Raw genomic sequence first — 17,656 nt, forward strand, 5'->3', positions numbered from 1 at the left:
TAAATAAATAAAATCTTAAAAAAATACACATAACATAAAATATGCAATACACAGTTCAGTGGCATTAGGTTAATTCACGATGTTGTGTGACCATCACTATTATCTATTTCTACGATTTTTTTTTTATCACCCCAAACAGAAACTCTGTCCCTATTAAGTAATACATCCCCCTCCCCAGCCCCCGGAAACCTCTCTTCTTTCTGTGTTTTGAATTGGCCTATTCTTGATGCCTCGTATGTGTGCAATCATATAGTATTTGCCTCTTTGTGAATGGCTTATGGCCCCTGGCATAATTTTTTAAAAAGGTTTATTTATTCTCTTGAGAGAGAGCGCGTGTGTGTGCAAGCGTGGGTGGGGGGAGGGGCAGAAGGAGAGAATCCAGGACCCATGAGATCAGGACCTGAGCTGAAACCAACAGTCAGATGCTTAACCAACTGAGCCACCCAGAGCCCCTGGAATAATGTGGTGGTTTTTTTTTTTAACTTTTAAAAAAGATTTTTTTAATTATTTATTTGACAGAGAGATAGAGCCAGAGAGCACAAGAGGGGAGGGGGAGCTTGGGGGGAGGGAAGGGAAGGGGAGAGGGGAATGGCAGAGGGAGGCTCAATCCCAGGACCCCGGGATCATGACCTGAGCCCAAGGCAGATGCTTCACTGACTGAGCCACCCAGGCGCCCCTACACTTTTTTTTTAAAGATTTATTTATTTGAGAGAGCGAGCGAGCATGAGCGGGGGGGGGGGGGGGGGGGGAGGGGGGAGGCAAAGGGTGAGAATCTCAAGCAGACTCCCTGCTCAGCAGGGCTCTATCCCGTGACCTATGAGATCATGACCTGAGCCGAAACCAAGAGTCTAATGCTTAACCACTTAACTGACTGAGCCACCCAGGCACCCCTGGCATAATGTTTTTAAGGCTCATGTTGTAACATGTGTCAGAACTTAATTCCTTTTCTAACTCATTGTGTTTTGTTTACCTTAAATTGTGATATAATAGGGCGCCTGGGTGGCTCAGTCGTTAAGTGTCTGCCTTTGGCTCGGGTCATGATCCCAGGGTCCTGGGACTGAGTTCCACCTCGGGCTCCCTGCTCAGCGGGGAGTCTGCTTCTCCCTCTACCTCTCCCCCCTGCTCGTGATCTCTCTCTCAGATATATAAAATCTTTTAAAAACACAAAAAAATAGTGATATAATACACATAACAGAAAATTTACCATCTTAACAGTTCTTTTTTATTTTTTTAAGATTTTACTTATTTGCAGAGAGAGAACGTGCACAGGCAGAGCAGACAGAGGGGGAAGCAGGCTCCCTGATGAGCAAGGACCCTGGGATCATGACAGGAGCAGAAGACAGACACTTAACTGACTGAGCCACCCAGGCATCCCTCATCTTAACAGTTCTAAGTACATTTGCATATTGTTGTGCAACCAATCTCCAGAACTCTTTTTATCTTGCAAAACAGAAACTGTGGCCATTAAACATTAACTCCCCATTTCCCCTACCCCAGACCCTGGTGCCCATCAAATACTATCTCTATAATATAATTTGGCTCCTTTAGGGACTTCGCATACGTACAACCACACAATATTTGCCCTTCTGCATCTGGCTTGTTTCACTTAGCATAATGTCCTCCGGGTTCCTCCGTGTGGTAGCAGGTGTCAGAATGTCCTTCCTTTTTCAGGCTGAATAATATTCCAGGGCTTGCATACTCCACACTTTGTTTCTCTCTCAGTCTCTCCAGAGGTACTTGGGTTGGCCAACTGGGCAGGGCCTACAAGACAGGGCATCAGCCAAATGCCCTTCACGGTGGTAGGGGAGGAGGGAGTGGAGAGGGAGGGAAGGAGGGAGTGGAGAGGGGAGGGGAGGGAGGGGAGGAGGGAGCGGGAGGGAGGAGAGGAGGGAAAGGGAGGGGAGGGAGGGGAGGAGGGAGAGCGAGGGGAGGGAGGGGAGGAGGGAGCGGAGAGGGGAGGGGAGGGAGGGAGGGAGAGCGAGGGGAGGGAGGGGAGGAGGGAGTGGAGAGGGGAGGGGAGGAGGGAGGAGGGAGGGGAGGGAGGGGAGGAGAGAGGGGAGGGAGGGGAGAAGGGAGAGTGAGGGGAGGGAGGGGAGGAGGGAGAGCGAGGGGAGGAGGGGAGGAGGGAGAGCGAGGGGAGGAGGGGAGGAGGGAGAGCGAGGGGAGGGAGGGGAGGAGGGAGCGGAGAGGGGAGGGGAGGAGGGGGAGGGAGGGGAGGGAGGGGAGGAGAGAGGGGAGGGAGGGGAGGAGGGAGAGCGAGGGGAGGGAGGGGAGGAGGGAGAGCGAGGGGAGGGAGGGGAGGAGGGAGAGCGAGGGGAGGGAGGGGAGGAGGGAGAGAGCGAGGGGAGGGAGGGGAGGAGGGAGAGGGGAGGGGAGGAGGGAGAGGGAGGGGAGGAGGGAGGAGGGAGAGAGCGAGGGGAGGGAGGGGAGGAGAGAGGGGAGGGAGGGGAGGAGAGAGGGGAGGGAGGGGAGGAGGGAGAGCGAGGGGAGGGAGGGGAGGAGGGAGAGCGAGGGGAGGAGGGGAGGAGGGAGAGCGAGGGGAGGCGGGGAGGAGAGAGGGGAGGGAGGGGAGGAGAGAGGGGAGGGAGGGGAGGAGGGAGAGCGAGGGGAGGGAGGGGAGGAGGGGAGGAGGGAGAGAGCGAGGGGAGGGAGGGGAGGAGAGAGGGGAGGGAGGGGAGGAGAGAGGGGAGGGAGGGAGGAGGGAGAGCGAGGGGAGGGAGGGGAGGAGGGAGAGCGAGGGGAGGAGGGGAGGAGGGAGAGAGCGAGGGGAGGGAGGGGAGGGAGAGGGGGGGAGGGAGGGGAGGAGAGGGAGGGAGGGGAGGGAGGGAGAGCGAGGGAGGAGGGGAGGAGGGAGAGCGAGGGGAGCGGGGAGGAGGAGGCGGAGGAGGGGGGGGGGGAGGAGGGGCCACCCAGGAAGGGACAGCAAGGGGGGGAGAGAAGGAGAGGGGAGGAAAGGCCGGACGGGGAGGGGAGGACGCAGAGGGAGTGGGAGGGGGATGGAGGCCGACGGGGGAGGGGGAGGTTGAGAGGGAGCGGGAGGAGGAGGGCGGGAAGGGGAGGGAGTAGAGGAGTGGGAGGACACACAACGAAGGGCGGCCCCAACCCCTGGCCGCCACGCCCCACCTGGCCCCGCCCCCGGCCCCGCCCCTCCCCGGAGCCGGCTGGGGAGACGTGGTCTCGAGCCGCTCCGGGAGCCCGACTCCGAGTCCCAGCGAGCCCCGCGACACAGCTCTGCCCCGGGGCTTGCCGGGACGTGTAGTCCGGCGTCGGCGGGCACCCGAAAGCCGAGCGAGTGTGGGACTCGGTGTCCCAGAGAACCCCGCGCTGGGCCACGACATCGCGCAGCGCTCTCGCCGTCGCGGCCGCTGGGCTTTCTCCGGCTGCCGCCGCCGCTGCCGCTTCTTCGCGGGCTTGGAGGGCCCGGGCGTCCCCGGGCGAGAGGAGGCTGCGGGTGGGAGCCTTCGTGGGCACTGAGGAGCGGGCCGGGGGAGGCCGGGATGGAGCCCCCCGGAGGTGGGCGCGCTGCGGGGTGGGCCCGCGCCTGGGGCGGTTGGGGAGGGGGCCGGGCGGTGGGGACAGTGGGGCGGGGGGAGGGCGCCGAGGGACCTGGGGGCGGGGCTCGGGGGGGGGGCCGGGCGCTGGGGGCGGGGCGGGGCTCGGGTGGGGCCGGGCGCTGGGGGCGGGGCTCAGCCGTGGGGGGGGGGGCGGGGCGCGGGGACCCGGCCCCGGGGGGGGGGGGTGTCAGCGGGCCCGGCGGGAGGGCCCCTGAGGGACCGCCGTGTGGGTGGGGGCGCCTGGCCCGGGGGAGCCCCGTGCGCCCCGATGGAGCGTGGAGCGGGCTGCTCTCCTTGCAGTTGCCTGACGCGAGGGAGCCGGGGCGTCCTGCGCTTGCGGCGGACGGCCTGCGCGCGTCGCAGACATGGCTCACCTCAGGGGCTTTGCCAGCCAGGTAAGAGCGGCGTCCCGGGCGGTGGGTGGCCTGCCGAACGCCCGGGACCTGAGGGCGCGCGGTCACGAGCGCACGTCTGGGCCGCCGCGGGGGTGTCTCTCCCAAAACACTGGGGTTTCGGAAGCGCGGGCCCGCGCAGCAGTGCGGCTGCGGGGAGGGTGGGGGAGCCCGGCGTGTGGCCCCGGGGGCCCGACCGCGGCGGCCGGTGTGCAGTGGCCTGGGGCAGGAGCCCCCAGACTCGCCGAAGCAGCCGCGCCGCGAGCGCCGCGGAGACGGGGCAGAGCCTCGTGCGGGAGCGCAGCCGGGCGGGGGGCCGCCCGGGCGGGGTCCGTGCGCACCTTCGCCCCGGGAGGGTCCTGGAGCCCCCGCGTGAGCGGGGGGCAGAGGCCGCGGGGACCGCCCTGCGGGCGCGCCGGCGGGGGGCTGGGGACGTGGGCAGCGGCGTGAGCGGGCGCGCAGGGGGAGCAGAGGCCGGGCGCGTGCTGCCCCGCCGGGGAGGCGGGGAGGGCTGCTGGGCACCACCTGTGGGACCGCGGGCCGAGCCCTCCCGGGAGGGTGCCCGCTGTTCCCCTCGGACCCAGGAGCGCTCGTCATGCCCGACCCCGGGCCGCCTCGAGGGGTCTGGCCCGGCGCGGGCCCCGCTGACCCCGGGGGGCCTTCCAGGCGGGCCCCGAGCGCGCCTGGAGCGAGCCCCTGCGGCTGCCGCAGCGACCCCTGCGGCTGCCGCAGCGAGGGCAGGGCCGGGGCCGCCGGCCCCGGGGGCTGGTCCCCTGCGCTCCCCTCCCTTGTTGCTTGAGAACAGCGTGCGCGGAGGCTGACGTGAGGCCGAGGAAACTACTCGGACAGCCCGGCGTTCTTCCCTTGGTGCCGTTCTCCCTGCAGGGTCATGGCTGGGCCAAGGTTCAGGCGGCCTGCTGGGGCTTGGGACGGTCTGTCGGCACCCTCCGCTGGCCGCTGTGTGCTGAATTGGGGGGTGGGGGGCGGCTGGGGCGAGGGATGCGCAGCGGGCCCGTGGGCCCGACTTGGGGGCGGAGGAACGGGGGAAGGGCTCGGCTCCAGACCCGGGGGGCTCCTGTGGAGCAGGGCGCCCTGGACCGGCTGTGGCCGCAGACGGGGACTGGGCCTTGCCGCCCGATGCTCCGCGAAGCTAGCAGGTTCTTCGCTCCTTTTGACACTGGTGTCTGGTAAACTGCATGCCCGTGACGCCGGGGGGGAAGCTGGCCTCCAGCTGGTTTTTAAGAGAGCGCTGTAGGGCAGATTTTGCACCGGGAAGAGAGCCTCACTTGCCTCAGCCCAGTCCTGGCTCTGGTGAGTGACCGAAGCCGCAAAGAAGGCACGCCCGAGAAGGAAGCGGGGTGCGCGCTGAGTGACTTTGTCAAACCCCACCTTGTAAATCCCACGACTGCTGTTCCCACCTGCACAGAATGCCACACGACCACGTGTCACGGGCTTCAGGATTTATTTGCATACTTCAGATGCAAAGGTGCTGACTAGAAAAAAGAATTGAGTTGAAAAAAAACATCTTACCTACGTGACGGCTATTCAGTACACGTTAACAGGGCACTAAAACCAGTTAGTCCTTGCACTCAGCTTTCCCGTGTTTGTGTCCTGTCATTCCTCTAGCACCCTTACCACACAGGTGCTCTTGCCCCCCCAATTTAAAAGCGGGATGCTTAGAAATGTTAGTTGGCTAGAAGGTGACAGATTGAGGCTTCAAAGCCAAGTCTACCTGGGGCTGAAGCTCTCAACTGTCCCGTAATCAAATGGCAGGACGTGTCTCGCTTCAAGGTTTCGTTTTTCTCAGAATAGAAATATTCTGTGCTGTTCTTCTTTTCCTCCTTGAAATACAGGAGGAAAAAAAAAAAAGCTGTGGGAGTAGTTCCCGTGGGTCCCAGAATGAGAAATTGGAGCCGTGAGCTGCGCCTGTCCCTGTAGACCGATGGTGCTCGGTGTCGGCCCTGGGCGGCCAGGTCACCCCTGCTGCGGGGGTGCGGGAGTGGAGGAGCTGGGGAAAGGACCCCAAAGGAAGGAAGCCTTCTGTCCTTTCAGAGGCCAGTAGACTCGGCCTCTGTCAGTGGCAGGAAGCCTGGTTTTCTCCTCAGATGGTGGTCACTGGGGCCGCGTGGGGCGTGCTCCCCCAGGGCCTGTGCTCGTGCCGTGGCCGGCTCCCCTCCGCCTGGGTGGTTCCTGCCCTGCCCGCAGGCATGGCTACAGGTGCCCTAGCACTGGCTGCCCCACCTGTCGTGTGCTGGGTGGGAATGGCTTTGCTCCCTTCGTTTTGTGGGGTGACATGAACGGTGGCCCCAGACCTGGCAGCTTCGGGGCTGGAGAACAAGGGTCTCAACCAGCAGAGCCACTCGAGCCTTGAGTGATTGTCCAGACTGTGCCTTGCCTAGAAAAGCAGCCCAGACCTGGGAGCTGCTTGCCTTTCCTTCCAGGTGGAGCTGGGAACACGGGGTCCCTGTGATACGCTTGTCGCTTGTCGTGTGAGGGTCTCAGGCAGGGGCGTTCTTGTCACGCTGTCTGCTGACTTGACGGGCCTGCAGGGGTGGAGACTCCAGGAGGGTGAGAGTTGGGGGTTGGGGCCTGGAACTCTGGCTGTGGGGGCCACCGTGTTCTGCTCCCAGGCAAGTGGAGGTCTCACCGCTCTGTCTGGGGGTTTCTCTGGCTGGGCTGCTATGGTGGAGCAGACAGACACACCTTTGGGCCTGTGTGGAGACTGATGCGGTGTTCTCCGCAGGGCTGAGGGTGGGCAGGGGACCCCTGAGAGCCGGAGGTGCACTGGTGCTGGTTGGTGCTGCCGGGTGTCAGCCCTGCCTGCCCCGGCTCTCTCTCAGGCCACCTCAGCAGAGGGACTTTCTCTCCAGTGACAGAGGACATGATGGCACGGCACCAAATGGACTGGAGTTCCTGGGCGGCGCTCTTGGGGTGTCCTGCGGGGCTGTGGCAGCACGTCTGGGGCAGGGGCAGGGCTGCAGGCTGGCAGTGTGCCGGACCGCATGCCAGGGGCACTGATGGCTGAATGAACGGAAAGAACATTCGGGAAGGTGGTGAGGTGCGGTGTGGGCCCGAGGGGCCGTCTCCCTGACCACATTCCCCCAGGAAGTCCGGGACTGAGCAGGGAATGGTGGGGTTCCCCCCGCCGCCAGAGGTGGAGAAGGCCCTCTCTTTGGCAGGAAGGCGTTTTCATGCTGACTGCTGGCTGGCCGACCGTGCAGGCTGGGAACTGATGGCGTGCCCCTGCCAGGCCTTTCTCTCAGGTCTGGGTGGGTTCTGATCCCGTGACCCACGGCCCCGTCCACACTCTGAAGACAGCTGGGCAGCTGTGACTCGCAGCCCCGTGCCTCACTCGTGCTGGTCTTCCTCAGAGCGTGTGTAGCAGGAACGGAGCTGCCCGGCAGTTGGGCCCGAGAGACCTGAGTGGCGCTCAGCTCTCCATGTCCTGCTGAAGGCTTCAGCCCAGGGGACTTGGCAGTAGCTTTGGCCACATGCATCTGCCGTGCCTTGTCCTCCGCATGCGCTGGCTCTGGGACCAGGCCGCCGGTCCCGGTGAGGAGGTGAGGAGGGCCACGTTTTAACTGGCGGGGCCAGGGTGAGCGCGGACGCCTCACCGGGCTGCCGGAGGGGCCTGCCTCTGGCCCCTTGCCCAGCCTGCCTTGTGTGGGGGACTCTGCGATGCTGCTCTTGGCGCCCTGACCCCTGCCGGGACCCGCTCCACTCAACTCTCCTGCGAAGTTCCCAGCTCCGGGGGGCCCTCGGTCTTCTGGCTTTTGCCTGGTGCTCAGATTCGGGGCTGGGGAAGGTGCTGTGGTGTGTTCAGGTGTGGCCTGCGTGTGCCGGCTCCTCCCTCCCAGTTACACACCTTGGGAAAGGCAGCTGATTGGCAGTTTCTACTGACGTGTGGTCTCACTGTGGGCCCAGCCTGGGGGTGAGTCCGAGGTGGGCTCCCAGGTGTGTGCGGAGTCCATGCTTGGAGGACTCTCCTTGGCACCGTGGGGCACCCATCGCTCCCAGGATGGGCCTTCCCTCAGCACTGGTGTACACAGCAGTCAGTGCTGATGCGTGGTGAGCTGGGATTTTTTTCCTTCTTATGCCTGGCCACGTTAGATTCACGCCAAGATGCCCCCTTGTCGATAGGTGCTTGGGGGTTTGGGAGCAGCCTCTCGAGGGAGGCACCTCCTGGTGGGTCTGAGTCCCCAGGCCCGAGAAAGCCCGTTCTGCCTTTGTTTGGACAAGACGCTGGGCCCCACCCTCGCCTCTGCCCAGGGCCTCAAGCCCCTGCGTGGGTCCTGGGGCACCCCGCCCCTCCTCGTCCCTCTGGAACTGTGCGCACAGCCTCTTAACTGAGAACACAGTGAGCGGCTTGGTGTTCTCAGGAGCCTAGGGAGCCATGCGGGCAGGGGCTAGGGGACTCCCCGGGGGTGTTGCCATCCTTCATGGAGCCCCCACGTTGAGCCATCTCAGCCCGACTCAGGGAGGGTCAGCATCAAGAGTGTGGTCCTCAGCCCACGGATGGACGCCTCTCTGCAGCCGTGTCCTGGGGCTCAGACTGCTGGGTGCTCTCTGTCCCAGCTGCTCAGCACCCCTCAGGCCTTGTTTGAATTTCGGTCTGAGGATTGCATGCACTGGTTTTCTGGGATACTTGCGTGTCCAGGATTAAGCATCCAGGAGAGCATCAGTTTTCAACTCTGTGCTGGTGTCAGGGTGTAGCTGCCTTGAAGACTGATGTGGGGCGAGAAAAGGAGCCCTTTCCAAGGGGCATGGCTTGCAGGTGTGCAGGGAGAACTCGGATAAATGCGTACTGGGTTTGTGTTCTGTTTTAATGTGTGGACTTTGTTGTTTAAGAGTCTCCCGGGCCTACAGGAGAGTGAGTGAGTGCCGGTCCATCCCTCATCCCTTTCTGGGGGGTCTCCGCCTGCTACTCACATCTCTAGGCTTTAGTGTGGTCTGTTTGTTCCAAGCGCAGAGGCAGCTGGGTCTGTTCTTACTAACTAGGCCCGTGGTTCGTGAGAGATTCTGGCTGCCGCCCCCACCGTCCCCACGGTCGTACGGGATAGCCTCGCTGTTTCCACGTCCCTTTAAACGTGTCTCTGCGCCTCACTTGGTCCTCCCCACGTGTGGGGCCTTTATGGTCCCTCCACCTGCTCCACGACCTGATCCCTCGCCTAGTACCCGGGCCTCTCTGCTCTCGGAGGATCTTTTCCTCTGTGTGGAGGGTACGTTTAGTTTTTCTGAACAAAAAGGGATAAAAGAAGAAAGGAGAAGAGAATGTGGGTGAGCTCACATACGAGGAATGTGGCTCCTCGTTTTGGGGACGGTCACCTCGGCCCATCCCACTCCCCCGACGGGCTGCCCGCCCTGTGTCCCTGCAGCACTCACGCGTGGACCCCGAGGAGCTCTTCACCAAGCTGGACCGTATCGGCAAGGGCTCCTTTGGGGAGGTGTACAAGGGCATTGACAACCGTACCAAGGAGGTGGTGGCCATCAAGATCATCGACCTGGAGGAGGCCGAGGATGAGATCGAGGACATTCAGCAGGAAATCACTGTGCTCAGCCAGTGTGACAGCCCATATATCACCCGCTACTTCGGCTCCTACCTGAAGGTGCCTGGGGGGTGGGGAGGGCTTGCCCTGTGCTGGGCCTGCTTCGGTAGATGCCAGTGACAGCCGCCCCCGGCCCAGCCTGCGTCTGGAGAGGTGGAGTGATAATGCCCAGTGTTCGTGCGGTTGGAGCTGCGGGACCCTGGAAGTCCCTGTACCTGCTCGGAAGGCCTGGGCTGGGTCTGCCCTCCCGGGGGACAGTGGGGCAGAGAGGCCTGGTCTGAAGGGTGAGGGACCCCAGTAGTTGAACACAGACCCATCTTCACAGTGGAGTTGGTCCCCCAGAAACAGCCGTCCCAAGGGCCAGGTGGGTGTGTAGGGTGTGAGTAGGGTCTAGTTAGCTCTGAAGGGTCATGGTGACCCCTTGCCCGGCTGTGGGCATCTCCTAGGGTTGGGGCAGCCCCCGTGGGACAGCGTCTGGGAGCCCTGCTGGGGGCACTCTGCAACCCCTGCAGCCGGAGCCCAGTGTCAGCTCCTGGGGGGCCTGCCCAGGGGGAAGGGGGATGCTTGGGGTGCAGGTACAGGGAGCCCGAGTGCTGGCTGGGCTTGCCGTCTTCCCAGTCTGGTTTTTGATGGGGTGTGGGCATAGGGGACTCGGCCACTGGTCTGTCTGCAAAGTGGTTGCATTGGGGGTCTGATAGGAGGGGAGCTGGACGGGGCTGCTGGGGCCCTTTTGTGGAGTCACCCCTGCTGGGGAGGGTGTGTCCCGGGGCCCTGGCCCGGCTGTGCCCCTTTGCTCTCTGCCCCGTGCTGACAGGTGTTTCTCTGGTCCCAGAGCACGAAGCTGTGGATCATCATGGAGTATCTGGGCGGCGGTTCTGCGTTGGACCTGGTGAGGTGTAGGCCACAACAGTGGGCAGCTTGCCGTGGGCAGGAGCAGACAGAAGAAGGTTGCTGTGGGGGCTGTACCGGCAGCACCTCTGGACCCACTGTCTGAGGCCCCCTGGCCTCTCCTTTGCCGTTCTGGTGTATTACATGTTACTTAGGAGCCATCTAAGCCGAAAAATGAACTGCTGTTTGCAGTCCCCTTCCACTGCTTGTGCTGAGGGGTCCTGGGCCTGTAGGGTGCAGGTGAGGTGGGGGCCCCCAGGCAGACAGGCTCGGCAGTGTGGCTGGGACCCCGTTTGCAACAGAGAAGGAAGCAGTGCCCTCACTCTCAAGAGAACCTTCCCCACTTCCACCTGACTCAGCACACGGAGCTTCGTTTAATCAGGAGCTGTTGAGGGAACGAGAGGTTCCCGCTGTCCGCAGGGCCCCTCCTCTGGTAGAGAGGTGGTCGAGTCGGGGCCCTGGCGATGGGTCTGGAGTGGCGTGGAAGGAAGGGCTGGTCTGTGTTTGGGGGTGCCTGAGGCCCTCCTCTGCCTGCAGCTTAAACCCGGCCCGCTGGAGGAGACCTACATCGCCACCATCCTGCGGGAGATCCTGAAGGGCCTGGACTACTTGCACTCGGAGCGCAAGATCCACCGAGACATCAAAGGTCCCTGTGCCCCCCGACCCTAGAAGCGCCGGGGTGGGAGGTGGCAGGTCGCTGTGAGGGGTGTGCGGCTGGGGGTCCTGGGGGCCCGGGACCCTGTAGCTCAGCGCTTCCGGCCTTTACTCTCTCCTGATGCTGGAAACGGAGCAGTTCTGTCGGATAGAAGGTAGTCGCCTGTCCCTGCTATAGCTCCGTACCTTGTGTGAGCAGGGACAATGCTTTGCTCGTGGTCCTCCATCCAAGTGTCAGCTGTGGGTCTGAGCCCCCTCATCCTGTGGCCAGCCCTGCTGAGCCGGCGAGGCAGCTGGGAGCGGGAGGCCAAGGGTCAGAGTCCCCTCCGCCTGCCGCGCTGTGGCTCTGCTCTTGGGCTTTGTCATGAGAGGCAAACACTGGGAGGGCCCTGGAGCTCGTGCTGGGGGCGCCCAGGTGGGCCCCCCATGCTTTGCAGCTACCCACCCGCAGTGCCTGTGGCCCTGGGTCTCTGGCCCACTGGCTGGAGAGGAAAGCTGAGGTCCCTGAATCAGACGCACTGGGTGTCCCCAGGTGGCCTTGTGCTTCCTTCGGCAGCTGCATGCAGGCTGGGGCCCTGCACGGTGCTGAGGGTGACACCTGCTGTCCTTTGTCGAGCAGCCGCCAACGTGCTGCTCTCAGAGCAGGGGGACGTGAAGCTGGCAGACTTCGGGGTGGCGGGGCAGCTCACAGACACGCAGATCAAGAGGAACACGTTTGTGGGCACCCCCTTCTGGATGGCACCCGAGGTCATCAAGCAGTCGGCCTATGACTTTAAGGTGGGCACGCTGGTGGGTAGGAGGGTGGCTGCGGCACAGCCTGGGGAGCCCCCGGCAGCCACGGTCCTGTGTGGGTCTCTGTCCAGGCCGACATCTGGTCGTTGGGGATCACAGCCATCGAGCTGGCCAAGGGTGAGCCTCCCAACTCTGACCTCCACCCCATGCGTGTCCTGTTCCTGATCCCCAAGAACAGCCCGCCCACCCTGGAGGGCCACCACAGCAAGCCCTTCAAGGAGTTTGTGGAGGCTTGCCTCAACAAGGACCCCCGATTCGTAAGCCCTGCCCCGTGGTGGCGCCCAGGGCCCCGGCTCCATGGGGCGGGCTGGGAGGGGCCTGGGCGGTGACATGCGGTTGGGCTGCCTGGGAACCAGGCCCCGTGGGAGGTGAGTGGGCCTGAGGCCCCTTCCCTGTGCCAGGTGTCCCCCCTGCTCCAAGCCCCTCCTGATCCTAGGGTGGGACCCGCCAGCGGCCCGGCTCTAGGGGAGCTCCCCCACCCCCAGCCTCCTGGCTGCCTCCTCCCACTGGGTCCCCCGGGGAGCACTGAGCTCCAGGGCCTGAGGGCAGAGCTCAGCTGTCCCTGGCACCGGGTGACCTGCGTCCTTTTCCCCGGCAGCGGCCCACTGCCAAGGAGCTCCTGAAGCACAAGTTCATCACACGCTACACCAAGAAGACCTCCTTCCTCACCGAGCTCATCGACCGCTACAAGCGCTGGAAGTCGGAAGGGCACGGCGAGGAGTCCAGCTCCGAGGACTCGGACATGTAGGGGCCCTTCCGGATGGCGCAGACCCTCACGGCCTTGGGCCATGGGCCCCTGAAGCCCAGGCGGGCCTACTTAGCATTTAGGGCTGTGAGGTGGCCTCCAAGATAAATGGGAGGCTAGACCAGGTGTGGGCCTTGGGACTCCCGATCCCAGCCCCCAGGGCCCTCACAGCCCTTGGCCTTCCACCCCAGCGACGCAGATGCTGAGGACGGAGAGCAGGGTCCCATCTGGACGTTCCCCCCCACCATCCGGCCAGGCCCGCACGGCAAACTGCACAAGGGGGCAGCCCTGCACGGCCCCCCGAAGGTCTGAGCTGGCCGGGGGTGGGCGCTGCTTCTGGGGGTGGCAGGTGCCCTGGCGTGGGTGCTCCCCACGGAAGCGTGGGGGAGGGAGCACGCCTGCCCCCTGGGTGTGCAGCCTTTCCTCTGCCCTGCTCACCCTGCTGTCGCTTTGACCCTGCAGTCTGCGGAGCCCGTCAAGAGGCAGCCGAGGTCCCAGTGCCTGTCCACGCTGGTCCGGCCTGTGTTTGGAGAGGTGAGGGCCGTCGTGCCGCCCGCAGACGCTTTCCACGCGCTGTTGCACGAGGTTCACAGTGAGGGGTGCCGCCAGCCCGCCCTGCGTGTGGGGTTTCCGGGCCCCTCGGGACCCACTGTGGTTGGGCCCAGATCTGGGGGCCAGGCTTTCTGAGCAAAGAAGTGGTTGGGACAAAGTCCCTTCGTGTGACCTTCCCGCGCTCCCAGCCGGCTGGGGTCCTTGAACAGAACTAGGGTTCTGTGACTCCTTATTCTGAATCGTAAACACGGGCCGGGCACCTGTTCAGAGAGCCTGGGAGGCTCCGTTCTCAGTGTTGGATGTCCGGCCCAGGGCAGGGAGGCCTCAAGGGTGACTCCCCGGTGGTCCTGTCACCCTCCACGCCACCTGCTGATGGGTGATTGGTCACACCCCAGGAATGCGATGCAGCCAGGTTCCCCACGCCCCGTCACGGGCCTGGTGCCCACCCAGGTGGCAGCAGCACCCGGAGCCCAGGGAGCGAGGACGGGATGCTGAGAGCCTGTCTGAGGGAAGGGGTGGGTGGAAGGGCATCTGCGTACAGGCAGGAGCGCGCCCACCCAGCGGGGTCTGGCATTGCAGGGGGAGCTCGGAGAGGGGGAGGTGGCAAGAGAGGGGCGGTCGCGGGTCGGGCGCCCGGAGCTGGTGGGGCTCAGCCGCGGCGTTCGCCCGCGCCGGCAGCGAGGCAGGGCCTGGAGGGAGGTGGCAGAGCGTCGGAGGGGAGGGCCGGGGCCGCTGGCGCCCCGGGCTGCTGGGTGGGGGGCGGGGCCGTGGGCCGCTGGAGCCCCTGCACGTGCGTGGGGAGCATGGCTCCACCCAGCCTGTCAGGCACACCCGCGGTGGCTCCTGATTCCGTGGGCCGGGCCTGAGGTCGGGGCTGCTGGGGGGGTGTTCTGGGAGGCACGCAGGCTCCCTCCCTTTTTGCTTCTGTGAGGAGTGCGGCGGGAGCGCGCGGTTGACCTGTTTCTAACTGCTGCCTGCCAGGTCAGCTGGAGGGCGGGGGTCCTCCGTCCGGTTCCCGCCGCGTGGGTGGTAGGGCGGCCGGGGGGCCAGGATGTGTGGATCTGGCCGTGCGGGGCACTTGGGGGTTTGAGCTTCTGTGACTCTCAGTTGGGAGGAAGCCACGTGGTTAGCCTGGCCCCCCTCAGTGCCAGAGGCCGGCAGAGACCCCTCTTGAAAACCAAGCCCTGAGATGGCCTGGGGCGTGGGGGCGGGGCAGCCCCTGCCTTCCCCGGCGGCGCCCTCGGCTCTGCCTCCATTCCTCACCAGAGCCTCGGGGACTTGGTGGCACCCGGCCCGTCCCGGCTTCGTGGTGGAAGGACTGCTAGGTCTCTGGTGCAGGTGGAGGTGCGGTGCGCCGGGTCCCACACATGCGGGCCCCGGGGACGGGCTGGGGAGCCTTTGGGGCGAGCCTCTCGCGAGAGCCTCCCCGCCAAGGGCCCCGTGCTCGGGCAGGAGCTCACGGCTGAGGCGCACGGGGGGTTTCTCGGCAGCTCAAGGAGAAGCACAAGCAGAGTGGCGGGGGCGTGGGGGCGCTGGAGGAGTTGGAGAACGCCTTCAGCCTGGCTGAGGAGTCCTGCCCTGGCATCTCGGACAAGCTGATGGCTCACCTGGTGGAGCGGGTGCAGAGGTGAGGCCCTCACACTGGGGACGAGGCTGTGCGCCTCTCTCCCGCTCTCCCATCGTACCTTCCGGTCTGCCTGCCTTTAGCGGCCGTGCCCACGGGCTCGATTCAGAGAGCAGGGCGCCTGCTGGGCGAGCCCCCCGGAGCCCCGAGCCTGCGGCCCGCCCTGTGCGGCCGCCCACTGCCCACTCCGCCGCGGCGGCGGCGGCAGCGCGCCCGGTCTGCGCTCCAGGCCAGGCTTCTTCTCCGCAGGTTTTCGCACAGCAGAAACCACCTGACGTCAACCCGCTGAAGGGCGCGGCTGCTCGTGGAGCGTGGGGAGAAGGGTCTTTGTGCGGAGCTCGTCAGGCCTGGGCGGACTTGGAACCCCTGTGCTGCTGCGGCCACGTGGGCCTCGCTGCTGGGTCACAGCCTCCGCCCCTTCCCGGCAGCGGAGCGGCGAACCCCGCGGCGCCCTGGACTGAGGAGCGGGGACTGTTGGGCCCGTCCGCCTCCTCCCCTGCCCAGGGGCCCACGGTGGCCACGCCGGTCGTAGATTGGCCTGGTGGTGTCGGATCAGGTACCGCGTCTCCAAAGTACTCGAGTCAGCCAGAACTGGTTGTGGTGGTGTGGTTTTGGTTTTGTTTTTGTTTTTAAAGAAAATGAACTTCGTTTCCCTAAATGTTCTAAAGTTAAGGTGTTAGTTTTCATAGAATATGGAGAGGCTCCTGCCACTTTGAATAAAGACCTGAATTGGAGAGATGCTGGCGGTGGGTGGGGCCCGGTTCCTGGCTTCTGAGTCCTTGTCCCGGCACATGGTGACCGCGGGGCTGCCGGCAGAGGGCAGGGCGGCACGCAGGGTGCGGGGAGAAGCCCTTTATCTGGCACCGCAAGCACGTTAGCACGAATGAAAAGCTCTAACAGCTTATGTCCCTTTACTTCCAATTTGTTGGAAACACTGCGAACTAACAAATTAGAGGCCCTTGGGGGAACTCTGGTTTCCCCTTCTGCAGAGGTCTGCGGGGGCAGGCACCACAGTGGCTTCTGCTGGGCCTCTGTGCAGCACGGGTCGTGGGGTCCTGCTCTAGGCCAGTGCTCAGCAGGGGCCGCTCAGGCAGAGGGGAGGGCGGATGAGCACGGGGCTTGCTCCATCCCGAGCTGGGCCTGCAGTTTCACGTGCATGTGGGATCCTCCTGGTGCCCACGGGGCTGAGGCGATGCTGCCCCTCCCAGAGGTCACCGAGGCTTCCCCCTGCACGCCGTCCTACCCCCCCCCCCCGCCATCCTGTGTTGGGGACGCTGGGACATGCAGTTGCAGGGGAAGTGCTGACCCAGCTCTGCTTCCTTGGCTCTGTCCTCGTCGGGCAGGATGGGCTTCTTCATGCCTCTTCCTCGGGACACCTGGCCCTCCCAGGTGAGCTGCCGGCTCTCTCGATCACCTCCATCCACCTGGAGCAGAGGTGGGACCATCAGAAGCTCTCAGGATACTCACTTGGGAGTCCAGGGATGCTCTGGTCATACCCGTGGCCTTGTGCTCAAGTTTCTTCCCGAGGACAGCCCCAAACATGGAGTGAATGGGACAAGGCAAGGACAGGTGAAAACCCTGGAAGCCGTGCTCAGCAGCAGGGGACCCCAGGGGATGGTGGCAGACCCCGGGATTACCTCCCGAACGTGTACTTGCTCTCAGCTCGGAAGAAGTAGACGTGGGATTTGAACTGGAGCTTGAAGACATGCTGCTTGTGGACACCATCAGCCTCCTTGGGGACACTCACGCTGTAGCCCAGCAGCGGGAGGCTGGCCAGGGGATAGTCGTCCTGCGAGGTGGCATGCGGCTTTGCAGGTGCTGTCCCCACCAGCCGGCCTGACGGCCCGCTCTCACTACGCTGGGGCCTGGGGAGCCCTCCCTGGGGGAGCAGGTCAAAGAGCCGGAAGACCACCCTCCTCGGAACTGGAAGTGTCGCGGCTAGCAGGGGCCGTCGTCTGCCAGCGACAGGCACAGCCCCCCCGGCCCCCCGCCCCTCCCCGCAAGCACCCGTACCTGATGAGTTTTGTAGAAGAACAAACAGAAATTGGTAAAGACCACCCAGAGCTTCTGCCAGCCGTTACTGTTCTTGAATTTTCTCAGCAGGTACCCTGAAAGCTGATTCTGCAGGAAAAGAAAAAGCCACTGGACCCGGTCCGCGTCCTAGGACACTCCACCCAGAGTAGCACCTGCTCCCCCAGAATGCAGCGTCGGCCCCTGCGGCCTTCCTCTGCTCTGGGTGTGACCTCACTGCTCTGGGCCTGTCGGCCTGTGTGTCTAACGGAAGGAGGTTTAAAAATCTGGAGAATGAAATCCCAGGCACTAAATAGAAGAACACTACGTTTCTTTTCCCCGTTTAGTGATTCCAGCCGTGACCATCACGGACCACACAGAGCCAAGTAAATGCAGTTCTGACAAGACGCCCCAGCTCCCGGCCCTGAGTGTGGCGTCCGCGCCAGCAGGGTTAGGAGTGAGCTGCTCCCCTGCCCCGGCCTGTGAGGAGGCCGGAATCCTCGCCCAGGGATGGCCACCCTGTGGCCAGTGACCCCACTCTCTGCTCATAACCCTCCCTGCGGGGCAAGGCAGATGGGCGCCCTGCCACTGTGCCCGTCCCCAGGCTCATGGGGCCTGCTTGCGTGCTGGGCCCCAGCTGCCGCGTCAGCCCAGGGCTCTGGAGGCTTCCTCACCTGGCACTGCTGCTTCTGCCCGGGGTGTGACGGGAACTCGAAACCCCCCCCCCCCTCGAGTGGGAGGCAGCCTGAGGGCTGAAGGGCTGGAGTCCAAAGCGGCTGCTCCAGGTGATGGCGGGGAGGCAGCAGCCCCTGTGAGAGGAGCCCTTTCCAGAGAACCCCGGGGAACCTACCCCCTGCATCCTCCCGCACACGCGGCTCAGAGCTGGTCTCACGGGCTGG

General features: G+C 64.2%; 2 protein-coding genes across 8 annotated transcripts in view; one reads left to right on the forward strand and one right to left on the reverse strand.

Annotated features, from left to right (window-relative positions):
* Positions 1-3,332: 3,332 nt before the first annotated feature.
* Positions 3,333-15,486, forward strand: STK25 (serine/threonine kinase 25). Of its 3 annotated transcripts, none has more exons than XM_028105358.2 (12): positions 3,333-3,513; positions 3,855-3,949; positions 9,322-9,552; positions 10,325-10,381; positions 10,918-11,026; positions 11,654-11,811; positions 11,898-12,083; positions 12,425-12,570; positions 12,763-12,877; positions 13,034-13,105; positions 14,614-14,750; positions 14,997-15,486. In XM_028105358.2, the coding sequence occupies exons 2-12, from the start codon at positions 3,920-3,922 to the stop codon at positions 15,034-15,036; spliced, it is 1,281 nt and encodes a 426-aa protein (XP_027961159.1). In that variant the 5' UTR covers positions 3,333-3,513; positions 3,855-3,919; the 3' UTR covers positions 15,037-15,486. The 3 variants fall into 3 exon arrangements, with proteins under 3 accessions (XP_027961159.1, XP_027961160.1, XP_027961157.1); XM_028105359.2 differs by having other exon boundaries at positions 3,333-3,451; XM_028105356.2 differs by lacking the exon at positions 3,333-3,513 and adding an exon at positions 7,318-7,506 and having other exon boundaries at positions 3,873-3,949.
* FARP2 (FERM, ARH/RhoGEF and pleckstrin domain protein 2) overlaps positions 5,392-17,656 on the reverse strand; it is a 119,082-nt gene continuing 106,817 nt past the window's right edge. For all 5 annotated transcript variants that reach the window (XM_028105351.2, XM_028105354.2, XM_028105352.2 and 2 more), the window contains 3 exons: positions 16,761-16,868; positions 16,385-16,536; positions 5,392-16,171 (listed from right to left, as the gene is read on the reverse strand). In XM_028105351.2, coding sequence (XP_027961152.2) covers positions 16,102-16,171; positions 16,385-16,536; positions 16,761-16,868 — 330 coding nt within the window. In that variant the 3' untranslated portion in view covers positions 5,392-16,101. The remainder of the gene's footprint in view (positions 16,172-16,384; positions 16,537-16,760; positions 16,869-17,656) is intronic.

The sequence above is a fragment of the Eumetopias jubatus genome, unplaced genomic scaffold, assembly GCF_037043125.1.
Source record: "Eumetopias jubatus isolate StellerSeaLion01/CBP00866 unplaced genomic scaffold, mEumJub1_p1.0 scaffold_3, whole genome shotgun sequence".
Classification (NCBI taxonomy): Eukaryota; Metazoa; Chordata; class Mammalia; order Carnivora; family Otariidae; genus Eumetopias; species Eumetopias jubatus.